The sequence below is a fragment of the Panthera tigris genome, chromosome C2, assembly GCF_018350195.1.
Source record: "Panthera tigris isolate Pti1 chromosome C2, P.tigris_Pti1_mat1.1, whole genome shotgun sequence".
Taxonomy (NCBI): Eukaryota; Metazoa; Chordata; class Mammalia; order Carnivora; family Felidae; genus Panthera; species Panthera tigris.
In genome coordinates, this window is record NC_056668.1 from 70,562,399 (window position 1) to 70,587,921 (window position 25,523).

Consider the following 25,523-nt stretch of genomic DNA (forward strand, 5'->3'; position numbering starts at 1 on the left):
TAGCAGTACATTAACAGGGAAATCTAAATTAGTCTGGGAAATCAGGTAAGATTTGCTTCAGGAAGCAACTTTAAGCTAAACCCAAAGGAGGAGCACATGTCAGCTGAGGGAGCAGGGGAAGCACTAGAAACAGTTTCTTAGTGGCAACAGAGGGTTGTGAAATCAATTTACTGTACCTTAACATTTATTTCTCTTTCTTTTAAAATTAACAGAATAGAGGGGCGCTGGATGGCTCAGTCGGTTAAGTGTCCGACTTCAGCTCAGGTCATGATCTTGTGGTCCATGAGTTCAAGCCCCGCTTTGGGCTCTGTGCTGACAGGCCTGGTGCCTGCTTCAGATTCTGTGTCTCCCTCTCTCTGCTCCTCCCCTGCTCACACTCTCTCTCTCAAAACTAAATAAACATTAAAAAAAAAAATTAAAATTACCAGGATAGAAAAAAAAAGGATGGTGGTAGTTGGTAGTAGGGTAAATATTGTTCTATCAACTTTGGTTCAGTTTTGTATATAATAGCTAATACCTCAGTTGGCACTTACAGTATGCCAAACATTAAGTATACTAAGGACTTGACATATATCAACTCATGAAAGCCTCACAAAACTCTATGAGGTAGGTATTGCTTTTCATCCTCATGTTACAGACAAAAGAACTGAGGGAAAGATACAGCAAGTGAGTGGCAAAAAATGGGATTTGAATCTAGGGTTCTGGCTTCAATGTCAGTATGCTTTATAAAAGAAATTGAGACACAGTTTATATCCTATAAAATTGACCCTTATAATTTTTGTCATTCAATCTTTTTAGTATATTTGCAGGGTTGTACATCAATTACCACTACAGGCATATATCATTTTATTACATTCCACTTTATTACACTATGCAGATACTGTCATTTTTTTCTTACAAATTAAAGGTTTGTGGCAACTTAGTATTAAGCAAGTCTATGGACACCATGTTTCCAACAGGATTTGCTAACTTCATGTCTTTGTGTCACACTGTTAATTCTCATAATACTTCAAACTTTTGCATTATTATATTTGTAATAGTGATCTGTGATCAGTGTTTGATGTTACTATTGTAATTGTGCCAGACACCACACCCCTATGACAACAATAAATATTGTGTATATTGTGACTGTTCCACCGACTGTTCCCTCTTCCCCTTTTCTCAGGCCTCCCTATTCCCTGAGACACAACATGTGTTAGACAGTTAGTTAGCCAAGTTGTGAATGCAAAGGAAAAGTTCTTGGAGGAAATGAAAAGTGATATTCCAGTGAATACACAAATGATAAAGAAAGTGAAATAGCCTTATTGCTGATAATGGAGAAGGTCTGAGTAGTCTGCACAGATGATCTTAGCAGAAGTTGGTTCATGAGGCTTAAGGAAAGAAGCCATCTCCATAACATAAAAGCATTAGGTGAAGTAGCAGGTGCTGATACAGAAGCTATAACGAGTTATCCAGAAGATCTAGTTCAGGTAATTAATGGAAGCAGCTACACTAAACAACAGATTTTCAATGTAGACTAGACAGCCTTCTACTGGAAGAAGATGCCACCTAGGACTTTCATAGCTAGAGAAGAGAAGTCAATGCCTGGCTTCAAAGGTTCCGAGGACAGGCTGACTCTCTTATTAGTGGCTGATGAAGCTGGTGACCTGAAGTTGAATGGTGAACGAAGTGCTCATTTGCCATTCTGAAAATCCTTGGGCTCTTAAGAATCACACCAAACCTCCTCTGTCCATGCTCTGTAAGCGGAACAACAAAGCCTAGATGACAGCACATCTGTTTGCAACATGGTGTACTGAATATTTTAAGCCCACTGTTGAGATTACTGTCCAGAAAAAAAAGATTCCTTTTAAAATATTACTGCTCATTGTCAATGCACCTGGTCACCCAAGAGCTCTGAGGGAAATGGATGAGATTCATGTTGTTTTCATACCTGCTAACACAGCATCCAATCCACAGCCCACAGAGCAAGGAGTAATTTTGACTTTCGAGTCTTATTATATAAGGAATATACCTAATAAGGCTATGGCTGCCATAGATAGTGATTCCTCTGATGGATCTGAGCAAAGTAAGTGAAAACCTTCTGGGAAGGGTTCACCATTCTAGACGCCATTAAGAAAATTTGTGAGTCATGGGAAGAGGTCAAAATAGCAACATCAACAGGAGTTTGGAAGAAGTTGATTCCAACCCTCATGGATGACTTTGAGGGCTCAAGATTCCAGTGCAGGAAGGAACTGCAGATGTGGTAGAAATAGCAAGAGAACCAGAATCAGAAGTGGAGCCTGAATATGGGACTGATTGCTGCAACCTCTTGATAAAACTTGAATGGATGAGAAAGAAGTTGCTTCTTATGCATGAGCAAAGAGAGTGGCTCCCTGAGGTGGAAAGTACTCCTGGTGAAGATGCTGTGAAGATTGTTGAAATGACAGCAAAGGATTTAGAATATTACCTAAACTTAGTTGAGGAAGAGCAGATTGACTTCAATTCTGAAAGAAGTTCTACTTTGAGTAAAATGTTATCAAACAGTACTGCATTGCATGATGCTGAGAAATCATTCATTAAAGGAAGAGTTGAACAGTGTAACAAACTTCAATGTTTTCTTTTAAGAAATTGCTACAGCCACCCCAACCTTTAGCACCCACCACCCTTGTCAGCCAGCAGTCATCAACATCAATGAAAGACCTTCCATGAGCAAAAATGACTAGGACTTGAAGAAAGTTCAGTTCATGATTAGCATATTGGGCAATAAAGCTTTTTGTGTGTATTTGTTTTTTAGCAATAATGTATTTTTTTAACTTTATTCATTTATTTTTGAGTCAAAAAGAGAGAGGGGGAGAGCATGAGTGGGAGAGAGACAGAGAGAGAGAGAGAGAGAGAGAGAGAATCCTAAACCAGCTCTGCCAGTGCAGAGCTGGACATGGGGCTTGAACCCACGAACTGTTAAGATCATGACCTGAGCCAAAACTCAGAGTCAGACACTTAACCAATTGAGCCACCCAGGTGCCCCAGCAATAAAGTATTTTTATTTTTATTTATTTATTTTTTTAAGTTTACTTATTTATCTTGAGAAAGAGAGAGAGTGAGAGAGAAAGAGAGAAAGTGTGAGCAGGGTAGGGGCAGAGAGAAAGGGAGAATCCCAAGCAGACTCCGCACCCCTGTGCAGAGCCCAGTGGGGGGGCTTGAACCCATGAACTGTAAGATCATGACCTGAAGCTGAAGTCAGACGCTTAACCAAGTGAGCCACCCAGGCACCCCAATAAACTATTTTCAAATTACGGTATGTACATCGTGGGGTACCTGGTTGGCTCAGTGAGTAGAATAGAGTAGAGCATGCACTCTTGATCCTGGGGTGGCAAATTCAAGCCCCATGTTGAGTGTAGAGATAACTTTTAAAAAAACAAAAATGGTATGTACATTGTTTTTATTAGACATAATGCTACTGCACACTTAACAGAGTGTGGTATAGTATAAACATAACTTTTATATGTACTAGGAAACAAAAAAATTCATTTGACTTGCTTTATTGCAGTGGTCTGGAGCCAAACCTGATATTTCTCTAAGGCATACCTATACCTAATTTTAGAACATTTACATCACCCCTCAAAAACTATGTCCCTGAGGCATCTGGATGGCTCAGTTGGTTAAGCGTCCGACTCTTGATTTTGGCTCAGGTCAGGATGGATGTGAGAGGTGGGGAGAGGAAGTTTTTAAGGATGATTCCCAGGTTTCTGGATGGATAAATAAAAAAGTTTTCTACTGAAACAACTTAGCTAATCTACAGTGAAGTCTTATGGATAAAAATTAATTTCCATGTCTTTAACTTTAAATATTGCCAGATATTTAGAAACATCTAGCCCATTTTGTTATTGTGTTGCCCCAGAAAAAGGAAAAGTGCTATAAAATTTGCCAGTGCCACGATTTCATTAGTGACTCTCACACTCCACAGTGTTTGTGTAACCTATGAGTATCTTTTTTAATATATGAAATTTATTGTCAAATTGGTTTCCATACAACACCCAGTGCTCATCCCAAAAGATGCCCTCTTCAATACCCATCACCTACCCTCCTCTCCCTCCCATTCCCCATCAACCCTCAGTTTGTTCTCAGTTTTTAAGAGTCTCTTATGCTTTGGCTCTCTCCCACTCTAACCTCTTTCTTTCTTTTTCCTTCCCCTCCCCCATGGGTTCCTGTTAAGTTTCTCAGGATCCACATAAGAGTGAAAACATATGGTATCTGTCTTTCTCTGTATGGCTTATTTCACTTAGCATCACACTCTCCAGTTCCATCCACGTTGCTACAAAGGGCCATATTTCATTCTTTCTCATTGCCACGTAGTACTCCATTGTGTATATAAACCACAATTTCTTTATCCATTCATCAGTTGATGGACATTTAGGCTCTTTCCACAATTTGGCTATTGTTGAGAGTGTTGCTATAAACATTGGGGTACAAGTGCCCCTATGCACCAGTACTCCTGTATCCCTTGGGTAAATTCCTAGCAGTGTTACTGCTGGGTCATAGGGTAGGTCTATTTTTAATTTTTAGAGGAACCTCCACACTGTTTCCCAGAGTGGCTGTACCAGTTTGCATTCCCACCAACAGTGCAAGAGGGTTCCCGTTTCTCCACATCCTCTCCAGCATCTATAGTCTCGTGATTTGTTCATTTTGGCAACTCTGACTGGCGTGAGGTGATATCTGAGTGTGGTTTTGATTTGTATTTCCCTGATAAGGAGCGACGTTGAGCATCTTTTCATGTGCCTGTTGGCCATCCAGATGTCTTCTTTAGAAAAGTGTCTATTCATGTTTTCTGCCCATTTCTTCACTGGGTTATTTGTTTTTCGGGTGTGGAGTTTGGTGAGCTCTTTATATAGATTTGATACTAGCCCTTTGTCCGATATGTCATTTGCAAATATCTTTTCCCATTCCGTTGCTTGCCTTTTAGTTTTGTTGATTGTTTCCTTTGCTGTGCAGAAGCTTTTTATCTTCATAAGGTCCCAGTAGTTCATTTTTGCTTTTAATTCCTTGCCTTTGGGGATGTGTCAAGTAAGATATTGCTGCGGCTGAGGTCAGAGAGGTCTTTTCCTGCTTTCTCCTCTAGGGTTTTGATGGTTTCCTGTCTCACATTCAGGTCCTTTACCCATTTTGAGTTTATTTTTGTGAATGGTGTGAGAAAGTGGTCTAGTTTCAACCTTCTGCATGTTGCTGTCCAGTTCTCCCAGCACCATTTGTTAAAGAGACTGTCTTTTTTCCATTGGATATTCTTTCCTGCTTTGTCAAAGATTAGTTGGCCATACTTTTGTGGGTCTAGTTCTGGGGTTTCTATTCTATTCCACTGGTCTATGTGTTTGTTTTTGTGCCAATACCATGCTGTCTTGATGATTACAGCTTTGTAGTAGAGGCTAAAGTCTGGGATTGTGATGCCTCCTGCTTTGGTCTTCTTCAAAATTACTTTGGCCATTCGGGGCCTTTTTGTGGTTCCATATGAATTTTAGGATCGCTTGTTCTAGCTTTGAGAAGAATGCTGGTGCAATTTTGATTGGGATTGCATTGAATGTGTAGATAGTTTTGGGTAGTATTGACATTTTGACAATATTTATTCTTCCAACCCATGAGCACGGAATGTTTTTCCATTTCTTTATATCTTCTTCAATTTCCTTCATAAGCTTTCTATAGTTTTCAGCATACAGATCTTTTACATCTTTGGTTAGATTTATTCCTAGGTATTTTATGCTTCTTGGTGCAATTGTGAATGGGATCAGTTTATTTGTCTTTCTGTTGCTTCATTATTAGTGTATAAGAATGCAACTGATTTCTGTACATTGATTTTGCATCCTGCGACTTTGCTGAATTCATGTATCAGTTCTAGCAGACTTTTGGTGGAATCTATCGGATTTTCCATGTATAATATCATGTCATCTGCAAAAAGTGAAAGCTTGACTTCATCTTTGCCAATTTTGATGCCTTTGATTTCCTTTTGTTGTCTGATTGCTGATGTTAGCACTTCCAACACTGTGTTAAACAACAGCGGTGAGAGTGGACATCCCTGTCGTGTTCCTGATCTCAGGGGGAAAGCTCTCAGTTCTTCCCCACTGAGGATGATATTAGCTGAGAGCTTTTCATAAATGGCTTCTATGATGTTTAAGTATGTTCCTTCTATCTCGACTTTCTCCAGGGCTTTTATTAAGAAAGGATGCTGAATTTTGTCAAATGCTTTTTTCTGCATCGATTGACACATCATATGGTTCTTATCTTTTCTTTCATTAATGTGATGTATCACGTTGATTGATTTGCGAATGTTGAACCAGCCCTGCATCCCAGGAATGAATCCCACTTGATCATGGTGAATAATTCTTTTTATAAGCTGTTGAATTCGATTTGCTAGTATCTTATTGAGAATTTTTGCATCCATATTCATCAGGGATATTGGCCTGTAGTTCTCTTTTTTTACTGGGTCTCTGTCTGGTTTAGGATCAAAGTAATACTGGCTTCATAGAATGAGTCTGGAAGTTTTCCTTCCCTTTCTATTTTTTGGAATAGCTTGAGAAGGATAGGTATTATCTCTGCTTTAAACGTCTGGTAGAACTCCCCTGGGAAGCCATCTGGTCCTGGACTCCTATTTGTTGGGAGATTTTTGATAACTGATTCAATTTCTTCGCTGGTTATGGGTCTGTTCAAGCTTTCTATTTCCTCCTGATTGAGTTTTGGAAGTGTGTGGGTGTTTAGGAATTTGTCCATTTCTTCCAGGTTGTCCAGTTTGTTGGCATATAGTTTTTCATAGTATTCCCTGATAATTGCTTGTATTTCTGAGGGATTGGTTGTAACAATTCAATTTTCATTCATGATTTTATCTATTTGGGTCATCTCCCTTTTCTTTTTGAGAAGCCTGGCTAGAGGTTTATCAATTTTGTTTATTTTTTCAAAAAACCAACTCTTGGTTTCATTGATCTGCTCTGCAGTTTTTTTAGATTCTATATTGTTTATTTCTGCTCTGATCTTTATTATTTCTCTTCTTCTGCTGGGTTTGGGGTGTCTTTGCTGCTCTGCTTCTATTTCCTTTAGGTGTGCTGTTACATTTTGTATTTGGGATTTTTCTTATTTCTTGAGATAGGCCTGGATTGCAGTGTATTTTCCTCTCAGGGCTGCCTTCGCTGCATCCCAAAGCATTTGGATTGTTGTATTTACATTTTCGTTTGTTTCCATATATTTTTTAATTTCTTCTCTGATTGCCTGGTTGACCCATTCATTCTTTAGTAGGATGTTCTTTAACCTCCATGTTTTTGGAGGTTTTCCAGACTTTTTCCTGTGGTTGATTTCAAGCTTCATAGCATTGTGGTCCGAAAGTATGCATGGTATGATCTCAATTCTTGTATACTTATGAAGGGCTGTTTTGTGACCCAGTATGTGATCTATCTTGGAGAATGTTCCATGTGCACTCGAGAAGAAAGTATATTCTGTTGCTTTGGGAGGCAGAGTTCTAAATATATCTTTCAAGTCCATCTGATCCAATGTATCATTCAGGGCCCTTGTTTCTTTACTGACCATGTGTCTAGATGATCTATCCATTGTTGTAAGTGGGGTGTTAAAGACCCCTGCAATTACCACATTCTTATCAATAAGGTTGCTTACGTTTGTGAGTCATTGTTTTATATATTTGGGGGCTCCTGTATTCGGCGCATAGACATTTATCATTGTTAGCTCTTCCTGATGGATAGACCCTGTAATTATTATATAATGCCCTTCTTCATCTCTTGTTACAGCCTTTAATTTAAAGTCTAGTTTGTCTGATATAAGTATGGCTACTCCAGCTCTCTTTTGACTTCCAGTAGCATGAAAGATAGTTCTCCATCCCCTCCCTTTCAATCTGAAGGTGTCCTCAGGTCTGAAATGAGTCTCTTGTAGACAGCAAATAGATGGGTCTTGTTTTTTTTATCCATTCTGATACCCTATGTCTTTTGGTTGGCGCATTTAGTCCATTTACATTCAGTGTGATGTCTGTAGGTTTCATGCTTGTAGCAATGTCTCTGGTACTTTGTCTCACAGGATCCCCCTTAGGATCTCTTGTAGGGCTGGTTTAGTGGTGATGAATTCCTTCAGTTTATGTTTGTTTGGGAAGACCTTTATCTCTCCTTCTATTCTAAATGACAGATTTGCTGGATAGAGGATTCTTGGCTGCATATTTTTTCTGTTCATCACATTGAAGATTTCCTGCCATTCCTTTCTGGCCTGCCAAGTTTCAGTAGAGAGATCCATCATGAGTCTTATCGGTCTCCCTTTATATGTTAGAGCACATTTATCCCTAGCTGCTTTCAGAATTTTCCTTGTATTTTGCCAGTTTCATTATGATATGTCGTGCAGAAGATGGATTCAAGTTACGTCTGAAGGGAGTTCTCTGTGCCTCTTGGATTTCAATGCCTTTTTCCTTCCCCAGATCAGGGAAGTTCTCAGCTATTATTTCTTCAAGTACACCTTCAGCACCTTTCCCTCTCTCTTCCTCCTCTGGAATACCAATTATGCGTAGACTATTTCTCTTTAGTGCATCACTTAGTTCTCTAATTTTCCCCTCATACTCCTGGATTTTTTTTATCTTTTTCTCAGCTTCTTCTTTTTCCATAATTTTATCTTCTAGTTCACCTATTCTCTCCTCTGCCTCTTCAATTCAAGCTTGGTCGTCTCCATTTTATTTTGCAGCTCATTAACAGGATTTTTTAGTTCCTCCTGGCTGTTCCTTAGTCCCTTGATCTCTGTAGCAATAGATTCTCTGCTGTCCTTTATACTGTTTTCAAGCCCAGCGATTAATTTTATGACTATTATTCTAAATTCACTTTCTGTTATATTGTTTAAATCATTTTTGATCAGTTTGTTAGCTGTCGTTATTTCCTGGAGGTTTTTTTGAGGGAAATTCTTCAGGTTCGTCCTTTTGGATAGTCCCTGGAGTGGTGCGGAACTGCGGAGCACTTCCCCTGTGCTGTCTTGAATAACTTGCGTTGGTGGGCGGGGCCGCAGTCAGACCTGATGTCTGCCGCCAGCCCACCGCTGGGGCCACAGTCAGACTGGTGTGTACCTCTCTTCCCTTCTCCTAGGGGTGGGATTCACTGTGGGGTGGCGTGGCCCCTCTGGGCTACTTGCACACTGCCAGGCTTGTGGTGCTGGGGATCTGGCATATTAGCTGGGGTGGATCGGCAAGGTACACAGGGGTGGGAGGGGCAGGCTCAGCTCGATTTTCCTTGGGTGATCCACTTCGGGAGGGGCCCTGCGGCACCAGGAGGGAGTCAGACCTGCCACCAGAGGGATGGATCCTCAGAAGCACAACATTGGGTGTTTGCATGGTGCAAGCAATTTCCCTGACAGGAACTGGTTCCCTTTGGGATTTTGGATGGGGGATGGGCGAGGGAGATGGCGCTGGCGAGCGCCTTTGTTCCCCACCACGCTGCACTCTGTCATCCAGGGCTCAACAACTCTCCCTCCCGTTGTCCTCCAGGCTTCTGGCTCTCCAAGCAGAGCTGTTAACTTATAATCTTCCAGATGTTAAGCCCCGCTTGCTGTCAGAACACACTCCCTCCGGCCCCTCTGCTTTTGCCAGCCAGACTTGGGGGCTCTGCTTTGCTGGCGGGCTGCCCCTCCGCCCTGGCTCCCTCCCGCCAGTCCGTGTAGCGTGCACCACCTCTCTGCCCTTCCTACCCTCTTCCGTGGGCCTCTCGTCTAATCTTGGCTCTGGAGAATCCGTTCTGCCAATCTTCTGGTGGTTTTCTGGGTTATTTAGGCAGGTGTGGGTGGAATCTAAGTGATCCGCAGGACGCGGTGAGCCCAACGTCCTCCTACTCCGCCATCTTCCCCTCACTGCAACCTATGAGTATCTTAATGAAATTAGCATGTTTTATAAAAGGGCTATAAATAAATTGTTAAACAGAGCAACAGGACCACTTTTGCTGGCCGTTGCTTGCTCAAGGATAAATGGGAAAGAGTTATAATGGTACTAAAAGAAATCCAGTCTTTTCTTTTTTTTTTTTTTTCCAAAAATATTAATTTCCCAACTTGGCCCACTAAAAGCTAAGAGAAGCACCAATAACCTAGCAGCAAGGAACACAGTGCCTAGGTTGTGGTTTCTAAAAGCTATTCCCCATTAAATGGAACTAGTGCTCCTTGGAAGATTAGCTGATGCCCAAATCTAGGATAGGGTGTATGCTTATTAGCCTGGCACATCCTGCTATACAGAAAAAAGAAAGTAAGGAAGGAAGCTATCAAAAAGCAATGAGACTTGGGGCGCCTGGGTGGCTCGGTTAAGTGTTCAACTCTTGATTTCGGCTCAGGTCATAATGTCATGGGTCATGCAGGAATTGAGCCCTATGTCGGGCTCTGTGCTATCAGCATGTAGCCTGCTTGGGATTCTCTTTCTCTCTCTCTGCCCCTCCCTCATTTTGCTCTTTCTCACAATAAATAAAAATAAAACATAAAAAACAAAAAACAAAAAACCAACTAATGAATCTTGCCAAAAGGACTCAGGAACCCACAGAGACAAAGACTCCAACTGGAGTCATTTAAAAACAGTATTCCAAGGCACCTGGGTGGCTGAGTGGGTTGAGTGTCTGACTGCTGATTTCAGCTCAAGTCATGATCTCATACAGTTCAAGAGTTTGAGCCACAGTGGGGCTCTGCACTGACAGCATGAAGCCTGCTTGTGATTCTTTCTCTCCCTCCCTCCCTCCCTCTCTCTCTCTCTCTCTCTCTCTCTCTCTCTCTCTGCCCCTCCTCTACCCTTGTGCATGTGCTATCTCAAAATAAATAAACTTAAAAAAAAAATGATTTTCTCTCTCCCCCTCTGCCCCTCCCCTGCTTGTGTGCACACATGTGCTCTCTAATTAAAATTTTAAAATAGGAGCACCTGGGTGGCTCAGTTGGTTAAGGATCCGACTTTGGCTCAGGTTATGATCTCTCGGTTTGTGAGTTAGAGCCCCACATCAGGCTCTGTGCTGACAGCTCAGAGTCTGGAGCCTGCTTCAGACTCTGTCTCCCTCTCTCTCTGCCCCTCTCCTACTCATGCTCGCGCTCTCTCTCTCTCTCTCTCTCTCTCTCAAGAATAAACAAAAAATAATAAAAATAAAATAAAAAATAAAATAAAATACAGTATTCTACAGCTTTACCAGAAAGTTCTACTGCTTTTTTTTTTTAAGTTTATTTATCTATTTTGAGAGAGAGAGAGAGAGAGAGAGAGAGGGAGAGGGGGAGGGAGGGAGGGAGGGAGGGAGAGTGTGTTTTTGGGCATGTGCCTGTGTGAGTTGTGTCCATGAACAGGGGAGGGGCAGAGAGAAAGGATCCCAAGCAAGCTCCACACTCAGCAGGGAGCCCAACAAGGAACTCCCTGAGAAGGACTCGATCCCACCACCCTGGGATCATGACCTGAGCTGAAATCAAGGGTTGGATGCTCAACTGACTGAGCTACCCAGGTGCCCTAGAAAGTTCTACTGCTTTAAATAAAAAACCAGGATTCTCGGGGTGCCTGGATGGCTCAGTCGATTAGGTGTCTGACTCTTGATTTCAGCTCAGGTCATGATCTCATGGTTTGTCGGATTGAGCCCCACTTCGGGCTCTGCTCTGACAACACCGAACCTGCCTGAGATTCTTTCTCACCCTCTCTCTTTGCCCCTTCCCAACTCTCGCACATGTACTTGTGTGCTCTCTCTCAAAATAAAGTTTAAAAACTAGGAATCTATACTTTATCAATTTCATTTATAATTTTAAAAACTTGTTCAGATTAGTCTTTCCTTTATATTAGCATGGCCTCTAAGTATTAGAAATAAATCTCATAATGCCTGGAATTCTGTTCTATTCGTTACTATACCTCAGGGCCCCATTTATTGAATGAATGAATGAATGGAATTGCTATAGGTAATGAGAACTAAATAAAATTCAAAGACTATTTTATTTTACTTCAATGTAAAATGTATTTTCTTAAGCTAATATTAATGTCATATAACATTCTTACAGCTGTCTTACCCAGTGTCCTCCATTAATGCCAGAGTGATTCGAGAGAAGACTCGGTTCTGGGTGTGAGAACCAGTCATTGCTTCATTCTGAAAATCAAAAGATTTTAAATTAGAAGGCCAGATGTCTTGAAACTCCCAATAATTTCCATGATTACTTTGACGTATATGTAAAATGTCTCAAGTGTGAGAGGCTCACTTATTCACTTCAAGTAGTGAAATAAATAAGCCTTCCTTAATTAATTAATTTATGTATCTATGTATCTATCTACCTATCTATCTATCTATCATGACAAGACTGAAGCTTAAAGCAAAATCTGCTTTCTGCCTTAAATGACTATATTATGTACAATTTCCCAGAAATGGCAGACAACCAGCATTTAGAACTCTGATGAATATGAAAATAACTATACATAAGTAGAAATGCTGTAAAAATATTATAATATCTAGACAAAGTAAAGTGAGTGGTTGAGACAGATGCCCACAGAATATTAGAGGGGGTGAATATTGACCTGAATTTAATTAAAAAAAAAAAAAAAAAAAACGCTTTTATAACCTTCAAACTATGATCACAGAAATACACATCAATATATAAAACAAGTATCACAGAATCATAGGATCAAAGAAGTTGCATGAGGGACCTAAAATGCCATCAAAGTCTACTATCTACCCAGTGTTTTAATTCATATCATGTAATTCCTACAGCAGCTCTGATTATTCTTCAAATCCTTGTGTTGAATACTGGATGGTCACCTCAAGTACTTTAATATCACTAAAAAAAATAGTTCAAGGATACAAAGTTGATTTCAGAGAAAGGCAACCATTAATGAAATTAATACTCTCACGTTTCTACTGCAAAAATAAATAAATTTTCATGTCTGGTCAATCTACAGTTTTCTTAAGAGAATCACTTGGGAAAATTGCTTAAGGAAAATAAAAGAACTAAAAGTCCCATGGGAGAAACAAGTGTAATGTGTCTTCCATAAGTTTCCATCACTATTATTTTGTGGTCACCTGGATAAGAATGGTCAGCAGAAGCATTAATTTCACTCCTTTGTAATTTTGCTAACTTGTATATAAGCTTAAAAAAATACACACACACACACACACTCTCTCTCTCTCTGAGCTAGAAATTCCATTTCCAGGGATTTATCTTTCTCTTTTTTAAAAATTTTTTTAATGTTTATTTTTGGGACAGAGAGAGACAGAGCACGAGCAGGCGAGGGGCAGACAGGGAGGGAGACACAGAATCTGAAGCAGGCTCCAGCCTCTGAGCTGTCAGCACAGAGCCTGACATGGGGCTCAAACTCACGAATCACAGGATCATGACCTGAGCCAAGGTTGGACACTTAACAAATTGAGTCACCCAGGCACCCCTATCTTTTCTATTTCTATGTAAATACATCTGACCTTGAGTTAACTTCCTAGTTCTGCTCTCCTAGAAACCTAAAAAAGGTGGAATGTCAACCGTGTCACCAGGCAACAGTGGTGTGATGCCTCAGGACATCAGAGTAAATGATGGACTTGGTAAATGAACATGAATACCTGTTGGTAAGCCATAGCCTGGAACATCCCCATGTGCACAGATTCTTATGGGGATGTCACTTACAGAGATCTAGAAGTTATGTCTATGGAACTGTTAAAAATAAATATATTAGTCTTTATTTGAGACATAGTACTTCTAAGCCAGGCTGGTTCTTGCACCCCCCCCCCCCTCCTTGTATGGCCTTCTGCTCCTATATTTGAGCTGGAGTGCAGAGAGAGAGAGGCATGAATGACAGCCCCTAGACTGTTGTGTGGAGCATGAAAAAAATGCCTGACTTCTACCATGCTGGCATGCTGTGTCTTGTATCTTTCCAAGTAAATGTTTTTTCAATGACGCTTGTTAGGTCTTGTGAGTCTGAAGGCATGTTTAGTTGAACCTAAGAATACCCACTGAAATGCCACTCCTGAAAGATATCACAGATATAAATAAAGTGCTCATCACAACATTTTTAAAATAATAAATTTTAAAGTGGCTGGCTGGCTCATGGTAGAATGTGTGACTCTTGATCTGGGCATTATAAGTTCAAGCCCCACATTGGATGCAGAGATTACTTAAAAATAAAATCTTAAGACATAAATAAAATAAAAAATTTAAAACACAGTTGTTCATTAACACAGGACTGTTGTTACATTCATATAATGAATCATGTTGGTTTATAATGACTTATCCCTGGGTTTTAATATTTTGTGCAACGGAGCAACAGCAGCTAAATATAAAGTACACTGTGACAGCTGAAGATAGCAACAGAGGAATGCTGTGCATGATACCCATTTACTCCATGTTCTTCTACTTGGTTCAATATGGCCAGAGGCTCTTAGAAGTGCTTATTGCATGATTCTAATTTTGTACATTTTGCTCTTGTCCCCATTACTCAATTTAGTTCCAACTACCATTGCTTTTTGTTGTTGTTTAAGGTAAAGAAATATTAGAGTAAATAAAGGAGTTTATTTACTGGAAATATGTTTAAAATTGAGCTAGCACTTTATTGTGACTTACTGCTTTTGTTAGTGGCATGGTATTTGTTTTTCCCATGAGTCTTATTTTTAGTGTTCAATTTTAAAGAGCCTTTTTAGGAAAGCATACACTGCCATTACATCAGGAGCACCTGTACTGCTTGGAAAAATGTCTAAGATATATTATGAAGTGGAAAATTGTTCATTAACATATGAATTCATTTAATGAAAAACCTGTGTGTTAGTGTGTGCATCTCTACATATACATGACATTTCTTGAAGCATATTCAAAAAAACTTAAATAGTGATTACATCTAGGGGCACCTGGGTGGCTCAACTGGTTGAGCATCAGACTTCAGCTCAGGTCATGATCTTGTGGTTCATGAGTTCAAGCCCTACATCGGGCTCGCTGCTGTCAGTGCAGAGCCTGCTTTGGATCCTCTATCTCCCTCTCTCTGCCCCTCTCTCACCTGTACGATCTCAAAAATAAATAAACATTAAAAAAAAAATAGTGATTACATCTAAAAAGCGGGTCTGGAGAGCTGAAGGGGAAAAGAAACTTTAAGTTACCAAATGTTTTTAGGTTTACATAGAGTTCACCTAATGGAAAAGAAAGGGAAATTGAAAAGAGGGGGAGGATTTATTTTAGTGGCTGCCTATCAAACACTGGAGTTTTAAAAAGAGGCAAGGAGTTAACCAAACAAAACAAAAACAACCCAAGGAGGTCAGTTAACGTTCATTCTAGCTCACTACTGATTGGAACTTATTAATGAGAAACTGCTTGTTAAGAGAAAAAAGGGGCAACTGGGGGGCTCAGTCAGTTAAGGGACCGACACCTGATTTTGGCTCAGTTCATGATCTCACAGTTTGTGATATCTGGCCCCAAGATGGGCTCTGCACTGACAGTGCAGAGCCTGCTTGGAATTCTCTCTCTCCCTCTCTCTTTGCACCACCCCAGGTTGCATGTGCACGCTCTCTTTCTCAAAAATAAAACATAAACTTAAAAAAATTACTTTTATTAAAAAAGAATTTCTTTCATTAAAGAAAAAACGCCTAGTAAAATTTTAAAATAAACTGACCTCTAATAACCGCTTTTCCCAATGGTTGAGCTCAGTGCCCATGCCACCTTGATTTTCGAGTTCCATTCCCTCCAGAATTGGACAGTTAAAATGTTTTCGTGCTTCATCCTAAGAATCAGAAAAAAAAATAATAAACCCTACAAAAGTACAATATAATAACGGCAGAGTCTATAACATAGATATGGTAAAGTAGCCATTAAAGAATTACTTTGGTGAGAAGTGAAAACATCTTTTAAAAATATGGTTTTTAATGTAATTAAATATATTTTGATACTATTACATTCCTCTGCTAGTAAATTCTCTTAACATTTTTTCCTCTGTTTGAAGATTTTGTCACATATATTTCAAAAAAACTATAGACTAACACGATTGCCATTTATAACTATTATGTCAACAATGTTTTCAATGAAGGGATCAACTGCTCTTATTATAGATATAGTCTTGGAAGAAAAATAAGTTCTTCATTAAAATACAATTTTGCTCATTTGGTTTTTCCTATCCTTTAGTTAGAAATTTCCAGTGACAGGAGGGGTGCCCTGAGTGGCTCAGTCGGTTGGGTGTCCGACTTTGGTTCAGGTCATCATCTCTCCATTCGTGAGTTTGAGCCCCACATCAGGCTCTGTGCTGACAGCTGAGAGCCTGGAACCTGCTTTGGAGTGTCTCCCTCTCTCTCTGCCCCTGCCCCACTCACACTCTGTCTCTGTCTCTCAAAAATGAATAAACGCTCAAAAAAAAAATTTTTTTTTTAAAGAAATTTTCAATGATAGGAAATATCCCAAGAACAGTGCAAAAATCCACAAGGCAGGGGCACCTGGCTGGCTCAGTCAGTACAGCATGCAACTTTTGATCCTAGGATTGTGAATTTACGTTGGGGGTAGTTTATTTAAAAAATAAGAGGGTGGAATGGTTAATTTTATTAATTAAATGGTTAATTTAATAATAATTAAATGGTAAATTAGTTAGTGGTTAATTTTATTAACCATTGGCTTGGCTAGGCCACAGTGCCCAGATATTTGATCAAACATTATTCTGAATGTTTCAGTAAGGGTGTTTTGGGGTAAGATTAATAATTAAATTAGTAGACTTGAAGTAAAGCAGATTACCCTCCATAATACAGACAGGCCTCATCCAATCAGTTGAAGGCCTTAATAGAACAAAGACTGACTTTTCCTGAGCAGGAAGGAATTCTGCCAGCTTATTGCCCTTGGACTCAAAATGCAACTCTTCCCTGAGTGTCCAGCCTGCTAGCCTACTCCATCAGAGTTTGGAATCTCCAAACCTCCACAATTGCACGAGCCATTTCTTTCAAATAAATTTTCTTCTCTCTCTCTCATTTCTAGCCCTATTTATTGGGCAACACATTTTGTTGGCTCTATTTCTTTGGACAACCTTGACTATTATGGACTAGTATTGAAATGATCAGCAATTATACAAATAGTACCAGTCATCCTAAGAGGTATCATAGTAGAGGGACATTGGCTTAAAGCAGTAAGTAGAATGGAGCCATGAGAGTTATTGACAAATTTCCATTTCTTCAGATTTCTCTTGGCTTGTAGCTTTACTGTACTGCCTTTATATTAGTTTCCTTATTATAGGCTCTGAAATTTACTTTTAAGTTCTTTAGCAATAATGATTAGTAGAGAAAAGACCATAAGAAATGAAAAGAGTAGATGGTTCATGAAACATGAAGTTGGGTAATACATACGACAACACGAGGTGTTACTAGAAGATACACAGTGTGAGGAACTATCTTATTATCTCGAACATTCCATAATCTCTCCACCTTTCGAACTACTTTATCACTCCATTGATATAATCCAAGACTGCAATTAAAGAATAAAAGACAGTCATTTTGCAAATTCATCACAGCTTTAAATAGTGAAAGTATTTATGAACATCAATATGCAATTAAGATATTTGAGTTTACTATATACCAAATACTGCAACATACATGACAACATTTTCTAATCTTTTCAACAACCTGATGAGATTATCATCAATATTGTGCAGATAGAGATGGAAGGGTAGATAGAGGAAATAACTTCTCAAGTTCACAAAGCTAATACTTTGCTCAGATGATGATGAATTACTCCCTTTTAACACAAATTTTGGATAAAACAAAAGCAAGTCCAGAGACATATCCAAGCACATAAGGAAACTTAATAACAACAAAAAACAGCATTTTAAAAAAATGGCATTTTAATTTAGTGGGAAAGTACAATTTATTTATTAACTGTGATGTAACACTGGTTATCCATCTAGAAAAAAGTTAAATCCCTATTTCATCCCATATACAGAAATAAATTCCGAGAAGATGTCAGCAAAGATGGCAGACCTCTGAAAATTCTCTGTTCTTGAAAGCAGTGAGAAAAGTGGCAAAATGCCTAATCAACTTTTCAGAACTTTGGAAATTAACAAAGGCTTTCAGCAATCCAGGAAGCATTAAAAGAAAAAAAAGGATAGGAGTGCCTGGGGGGCTCAGTCAGTCAAGCGTCCGACTCTTGATTTCAGCTCAAGTCATGATCATGAGATCGAGCCCCTCACTGCTAGTGTGGAGCCTGCTTGGGATTCTCTCTCTCTCTCTCTCTCTCTCTCTCTGCCCCTCCCCTGCTCTTGCATACACACTTTCTCTCAAAATAAACAACAAAAAAATTGTTTAAAAAATAGATAAATCTCAGTAAGAACTGCAAGCTTTGTGGCATTTTCCCATGCCTTGGCAGCCTTGAAAACTAACAGCCCGCAATCACAGTAAAAACCAGCAAACTTGGCAGCCACTATAGAGGTGGTAGAATGGGGGTGACTGGAAGAACACATTAAAAACAGCCCCCATAATCCAACTCTATCTACAAGAAACACAGTTCAGACTCAAGGACACACATAGGTTGAATGTAAAAGAATTAAACAGATAATACCATGCAAACAGTACTCAAATGAGAGCTGGAACGACTACACCAGTATCAGACAAAATAGACCTTAAAACAAAAGTTGTTAGTAGAAATAAAGAGGGACGTTCTATAATGATGAAAAGGTCAATCCACCCAGAAGATATAATAGTTATAAACATATATATACCTCACAAAAGAACCCCAAAATACATGAAGCAAAAATAAATTCCAAATGAATAAAAGCTATGAATGTAAAAAATTGAAATAATTTACTAGAAGACAGGAGAATATTTTTATAATCATTGGAGGAAAGGAATTTCTCAAGCAACAGAAGAAAAAATAGATGACTTTAATGATATAAAAATTTTAAATTTTTCTATGAAAAAAATATTATAACGAAATAAGATAACTAAGTGGGACAAATATTTGCAACGAACATGAAAAAGGATTACTATCCCCCAATTATAAAGTACTCTTACAAAATCACTAGAAAAGGAAAAATAACCCAGGACTGGACAAAAGATATAAATAGGCTGTATACAAGTACAGAGGAAATTCAAATGGCTGAAACCTCAGTAGTAGTCCTAGAAGTATAAGATACCATCTTTTACTCTCAGATTGGCCTTAAAACAAAACAAAAAAAAAATCTATAATATCCACTACTGGTAAGCATTTATATATCATTGGTGGGATATAATGACATCATTTATAATGGACATTAATTTTGATTTTTCCCCATAATCCATATCATTTTTTTCTGGCTTTTTTTCCCCCTAGATTACCTCAATCATCAACCCTATGAATCTCTCATTTTCACCAATAAAACAGAATAGAAAGAGGCTATATTTTCCCACTATTATTTTACGGAAATTTTAAACATACAAAATGTTGACAAAACTGCAAAGAGCACAGCTGCAGATCTAATAATCTTCACTTCGATTCTGCAATTAACATTTTATTTGTGTGTGTGTATGTGTGTGTGTGTGTATGTTGCCATATATCTGTTCATCTATCTATGCCTTGAAGATGCTATTTTTAATTCTTTTGATCTTTCTCCATAGCAAAGTAATGTTTAAACATCCATAGTGATCAAAGCCAGCAAGAAAACAGCTTTTACCTTATTAATAACTCCAAATATTCTCTTCATCATCTACATTTCAAGACAAATAGTTTCTCCAAATAAATAGGTTAGGGACAAATCCAACTCTTCATGTGTCTATCAACTGAATTTCCTATCATTCTATTATCTCCATTCATACTGTAAGATTTGCTGCTTTTGAGGAATATCCTGAATACAAGAAAGTACTGCAAATTATGAGCTTAACAATAGTTCTTTTTTAATATTTATTTATTTACTGAGGGGGAAGAGGGGAAGAGAGAGGGAGAGGGAGGGAGGGAGGGAGGGAGAGAGAGCAGGACCATGAGTGGGGAAGGAAGAGAGAGGGAGAGAGAGAATCCCAAGCAGGTCCCACACTCAGCACAGAGCCCAACATGGGGCTCAATCTCACAACTGTGAGATCATGACCTCAGCCGAAATCAAGAGTTGGACGCTTAACCCACTGAGCTACCCAGGCGTCCCTTAACAAAAGTTCTTATGTGGGGGTATCTCTTTCTTCCTTAACTACATCACTATGTAGGTGATGCCTATCTCATCATTTATGTTTCTCATAAAGACCAAAATTCTTAGGAAAGACCAGACTCCTCCTACACCACCAAATGAACACAAACTATTTAAAGAAGGAAAATATCTATGTCCAATTAGAATTTGTTTCTTCACATGTACTCTAAAAAATACGATGAATAAAGTATTATCTGCTTCAATATTTAATTCTAGCTATTTTAATAGAGATCTCTGTAATTAAAGTAAAATATATACAAAGTAAACAAATTTGAAGTATAAGAATTAATGTTTTTTTTTTGAGGTGAGGGTGGAGCAGAGAGAGAGGGAGAATCCCAACCAGGCTCCACACTGTCAGCACAGATCAAGCGGAGCTTGATCTCACAAACCTCAAAATCATGTCCTAAGCCAAAACCAAGAGTCAGCTACTTAACCGACTGAGCCACCCAGGCACTCCAGGATTAATTAATTTTTAATTCCACATCCATATACCACTAATCTGATAAACATATGGAACAGTATAAGCACCCCCAGAAGGTTTTCTTGTGCTTCTTTCCAATCTATACTCAACTTCTCAACTTGTAGGTCATTTAACAGCTTGGCCCCTCTAGTAAAACCACTCATCTTTTATCATTGCTCTTTTTTAAAAACTACACAAATGGACTGACTTCTTTTGCTCAACATTAGATCTGTGATATTCATATATGTTATTGCATGTAACAATAGTATATTCTTTTTTAGTGCCTTGTAGTTTTCAATTATATGAATATATCATAATTTATTTATCCATGCTACAACAAAACTGCCGTGAACATTCTTGTGCTTATCTTTTTGTGGACATATGTTCTTAGAGATTTATATTTTATATAAATGAATGCAAATGGTTACAGATCTGTGACTGATATACTATAAAAAATTCTTGACACTTTTTTTTTAGTGTTTCTTAGTATTATTCATTTTAGGCCCTAACCCTCTAGATCACTGCTAATATGTTGTACTAAATACAGTATCAGTTTACATGTAAATATTGCCATGATAGGTGATAATTATTTAAAAAAACAAAATATAGAGGCACCTGGATGGCTCAGTCAGTTAAGCTTCTGACTTTGGCTCAGGTCATCATTTCACGGTTCATGAGTGTGAGCCCCACTTCCGGCTCTGTGCTGACAGCTTAGAACCTGGAGGCTGCTTCAGATTCTGTGTCTCCCTCCCTCTCTCTCTCTCTGCCCTTCTCCACTCATACTCTATCTCAAAAATAAACATTAATAAACAAACAAACCAAAATATAACCAACTCATATTCTCCCATGGCCTGACTATACTGTACAGCAACACAAGTTACAATGTGGTGGAAAAGAGCTCTGCTGGCAAGAAGATTCCTGGCTCTTTGGGCAAGTCACTTAAGTTTTCTGCATCTTAACTGCTTCATCTCTAAAATGAAAGGGTAAAGCTAAATGGCCTCTTTTATCCTGTTTTAATAGCTATAGTTTTTTTAGGCTAGCCATGAAGCCACTATTATTTATGGCAACTATCATGCCATGAGTCTCAGATTCTAGTCTTAGCACCCTCCTAAAAGAGAAGAACAAGAACAAAAAATAACAAATACCTATAATTAAAAGGTGGGAGACCATCTGCAAATCTTGAAGTTAGAGGATTTCCATCTTTATCATGGTAGAATGCAAATAGGCCAGCAGAGAAACCCTATAAAAAAAATTCAAAATGTCTCAGAGTGAAAAATATCAAGTCTGACTATATACATCATAACATGGTGCTATCAAAAGAGAACACTCATATAACCTTGTAAAAGCACCCAGCCAATACTTCTACTGAAATATGTCATATATTGGAATTGGAAAAAAATTAAGTATTCCATCTAATGAATTTTAAATTTCAATTACTTGAAGGAATTGTAAGTTAAGAAATCCAAAGTAATAGTGACAACATTCTTTGGTACTGGCATAAATAAGAAATTTGTTTAAGAATATATTTACCACAGTCGATCCTCTTTACATGAACTCATTACATAAACTCTATAATTGCACCCAGGGTATATTACCATTGAGAACAACTGACAATACAGTTTAGAAGTAGGAGGTGGACAATCAAGTGTGCTCCCTAAGAGCACTCAAAAAATTCAGTCTTTGATCCAAAAGTACACACACTAATACATATTTGTACTTAAAAAGACTGGAAGTGTGTGTGCATGTGTGTATGTACACTTAGGAAAAAAATAATGGAAACATATATCAAAATGTTAACTGTGGTTCTTCTGATGGTAGGGTAATGTATAAAATAACTCATATTCCCCTAATTTTTTTACAATATGAATTTGTTACGTTTATAGTCACAATTTAAATACTATTTTTTTCAGAACCACTAATTAAACATTCCTTCAATGTTCAAGAAACTTAAAAAGGAGTTTATAATTTTGTTAATGATGCTAAAGCACCGTTATGCCTTGGAATTATCTAAATTATATGTGGATAACATTTCATTAATAAAAATGAATACATTTTATGTATACATGGAAAGACTGGAAATTTCCCTCAATTATTTTATTCTTTACAATATATACAAATAAGTAAAACAATTTAACTTATAAAGCATTACCACATTCAAGAAGAAGGTATTGCTATCAATCATTCTAAATTACTGAATTAAATACTATTTTTAAGTCTTTAATTTAATTTTAATAAGATAATGGATACTTCACATAAAGGTATTAAAATTCCTGTTCTCTATCCTTCACCTCCCAAAATAGATGAGAAAATAGGCAAAAAAAAAAAAAAAAAATTATTGCCATTTGATATCTATTTCATTAGTGAGATTTCTTTTCTTGCTCTTTCCTAATCTAATACCTAAAACAAAACACTTATATGACTACTTCTTTATGTATGTTTCATACATTGAGAATATGCTATAGCTCATATCCAAATAACTAACAATCAGAAACGATCACTTAATTAATCAATTTCTTTGGCAAATTTCTTTGCTTACACAACTGTGGCCTCTGTGTCATTCAAAGCTTGCCAAAATGATTAATGGAATCCAGGTTATTCTTTTATTCCTGAATTTCTTCTTCTTTTTTAATCTCTGAAGATGCAAAGGACACTTAATTGAGTCAGCTAAGAAAATCGAAATAGCTTTCAATATACAATTCACTGAAGTTATACAAAGCTTAAAATAGTGTAATTTGCCTCATCCTTTATAATATTCTAAATATACATTTTTTCCCACTGTATCAGCTTGAACATTTTTCTAAGCACTCACATTTCAGAAGGTTTATTCGGTATTCAAAGCACCACAGGTAAGTGTAACTGATAGTTATGAACATACAAAACTTTATGGGGAATCTGTGTTAAACATTTAATTCTTACCATCTTCCAGGATAGGCTTTGAGACTTAAGTTAGTATTTAAAAGTTCTTAGGTTTTTACAGTTTTTAAAATAATTCAAATATATAAAAAGTAAAAAAAAAATCCATAACAGAAACTTATGTATCCTCTTTAAGGCTATTTAAGATGTTAGTTTACCATATTTTCGGCAAACTTTTAAGAAATAAAACACTGCAGAGTAAATATTACTGAAGCTCCATTACCTAATCCTTTCTCCTCCTTCTTTTCCCAGAGGTAACCACTACACCTTGAAGTCACCGTGTATAACTTTCTTTTTTTTAAATGTTTATTTGAGGTGGCGGGGAGGGAGAGAGACGGAGGGGCAGAGAGAAAGAGTGAGAGAGAGAGAATCCCACTGTCAGTGCAGAGCCCAAGCCAGGACTCGATCCTACGAACCGAAATGTGAGATCATGACTAGAGCTGAAATCAAGAGTCAGATACTTAACTGACTGAGCCACTCAGGTGTCCCAATGTACATAACTTTCATGCATTCTTTTATAGTCAATGGTATCTAGCTTTGAGACCCTCTGACTGCTAAAGTAAGTCTGAATACCTTCTTATACATGACTCAGCCAACTGTTTTTTTTTTCTTTTCTGAATTGCCTGTTCATAACCTAATTTATCTCATGCCTGGGATCTCTGCATTCATGTTCATTTATATACCACATTTAAAATCTGCTGTTTCTCTCTGGTTCTCTCAACATCAAGTATCTATAGTTTTTAGCTCTTAGGAAGAATGAGTCTTGTTTCACCTCAATTAGCAGGTTCAGCTTACTTTTTTAAAAAATAAAAGAAAAACAGAGAATTCATTTTAGAATATTCTTACTTGAAGGATATAAATGTCTGGTTACATAGGTGTTTCAGTGAGTTATGTAATGTATTTGCTGATTTAAAGACTGAGGCTTGCATATTAAAGTCATACATGATAGCTCACTAAGACTAATAAATAAGGGTGCTTGGGTGGCTCAGTCAATTAAGCATCTGCCTCTTGATTTTGGCTCAGGTCATTATCTCATGGTTTGTGAGTTCAGGCCCCATGTCAGGCTCCGCACAGACAGAGTGGAGCCTGCTTGGGATTCTCTCTCTCTGTCCCCTTCTTCCCTGCACACACACACTCTCTCTTTCTCTCTCTCAAAAATAAATAAATTAAAAAAAAGACTAATAGATAACTGCCACTAATTTTATTATACCTTACTATATACAGCATGGTGCTATAGGATTTCTGTTTTGTCTTAATCTCCAAGAAAAAACTCCACTGTACTATGTACTACTGTTCTCTTCATTTTAACAGATGAAACTGAGGCTTATGAAGCTAAATAATTTGCATAAGATCCTAAATATTTTTAGTGGTAGAGCTAAGAAGACTCACACCCCTAAATCTGTGTGATCTATTGTCTCTCAATCACTGCATTTTACTGCCATCTATTTTCTAAATACATAAATGGCATCAAGAAACCATTTCCTAGGGTTTTAGATAACTTTTTAATTTCCCAGATATATTATAAAAGTTCACTATTTTGGACAAATTGGGGAAAAGGAAGGAAGGGTTCTGAATCAGTGTATGTAAATTTTAGAAAGTCTAAGCAGACCGAGAGGACTTTTGAAATCAGACCTCTGCAGTAAGATCTAGAATTAGCATATCAGTTATCACTTTACAGGAAAGTGAATTTTTCTAAATTACTAAGTTGGTTTTTTTTTAATTTTTTTTAACGTTTATTCATTTTTTGATACAGAGACAGAGCGTGAGTGGGGGAGGGGCAGAGAGCGAGGGAGACACAGAATCCGAAGCAAGCTCCAGGCTCGGAACTGACAGCACAGAGCCCGATGCGGGGCTCGAATTCACGGACCGTGAGATCATGACCTGAGCTGAAGTCGGACGCTTAACCTACTGAGCCACCCAGGCGCCCCACTAAGTTTTTTTCTTAAGAACAGTAATCATTTTCTCAAAAATCCTATTACCAGAGACCTAGTCATCTAGGTTTTACTGACATAAATCTAAGAATCCAAAATTTAATGTATATATCAAAATAACAGCATAATAAACAGAAAATTAATGCATGAAGGAAAGAACAGT

The 25,523-nt window shown here is 38.0% G+C and overlaps 1 protein-coding gene across 6 annotated transcripts in view; it reads right to left on the reverse strand.

Moving 5' to 3' along the window:
* LMLN (leishmanolysin like peptidase) overlaps window positions 1-25,523 on the reverse strand; it is a 91,888-nt gene that overhangs the window by 39,772 nt on the left and 26,593 nt on the right. For all 6 annotated transcript variants that reach the window (XR_006222122.1, XM_042998765.1, XM_042998766.1 and 3 more), the window contains exons 8-11: window positions 21,662-21,756; window positions 17,259-17,376; window positions 15,554-15,661; window positions 11,989-12,065 (exon numbers count right to left, since the gene is read on the reverse strand). Coding sequence is in view for 5 of the 6 variants with exons in the window: in XM_042998765.1 (XP_042854699.1) it covers window positions 11,989-12,065; window positions 15,554-15,661; window positions 17,259-17,376; window positions 21,662-21,756 (398 nt within the window). In the remaining variant the exon portion in view is untranslated. The remainder of the gene's footprint in view (window positions 1-11,988; window positions 12,066-15,553; window positions 15,662-17,258; window positions 17,377-21,661; window positions 21,757-25,523) is intronic.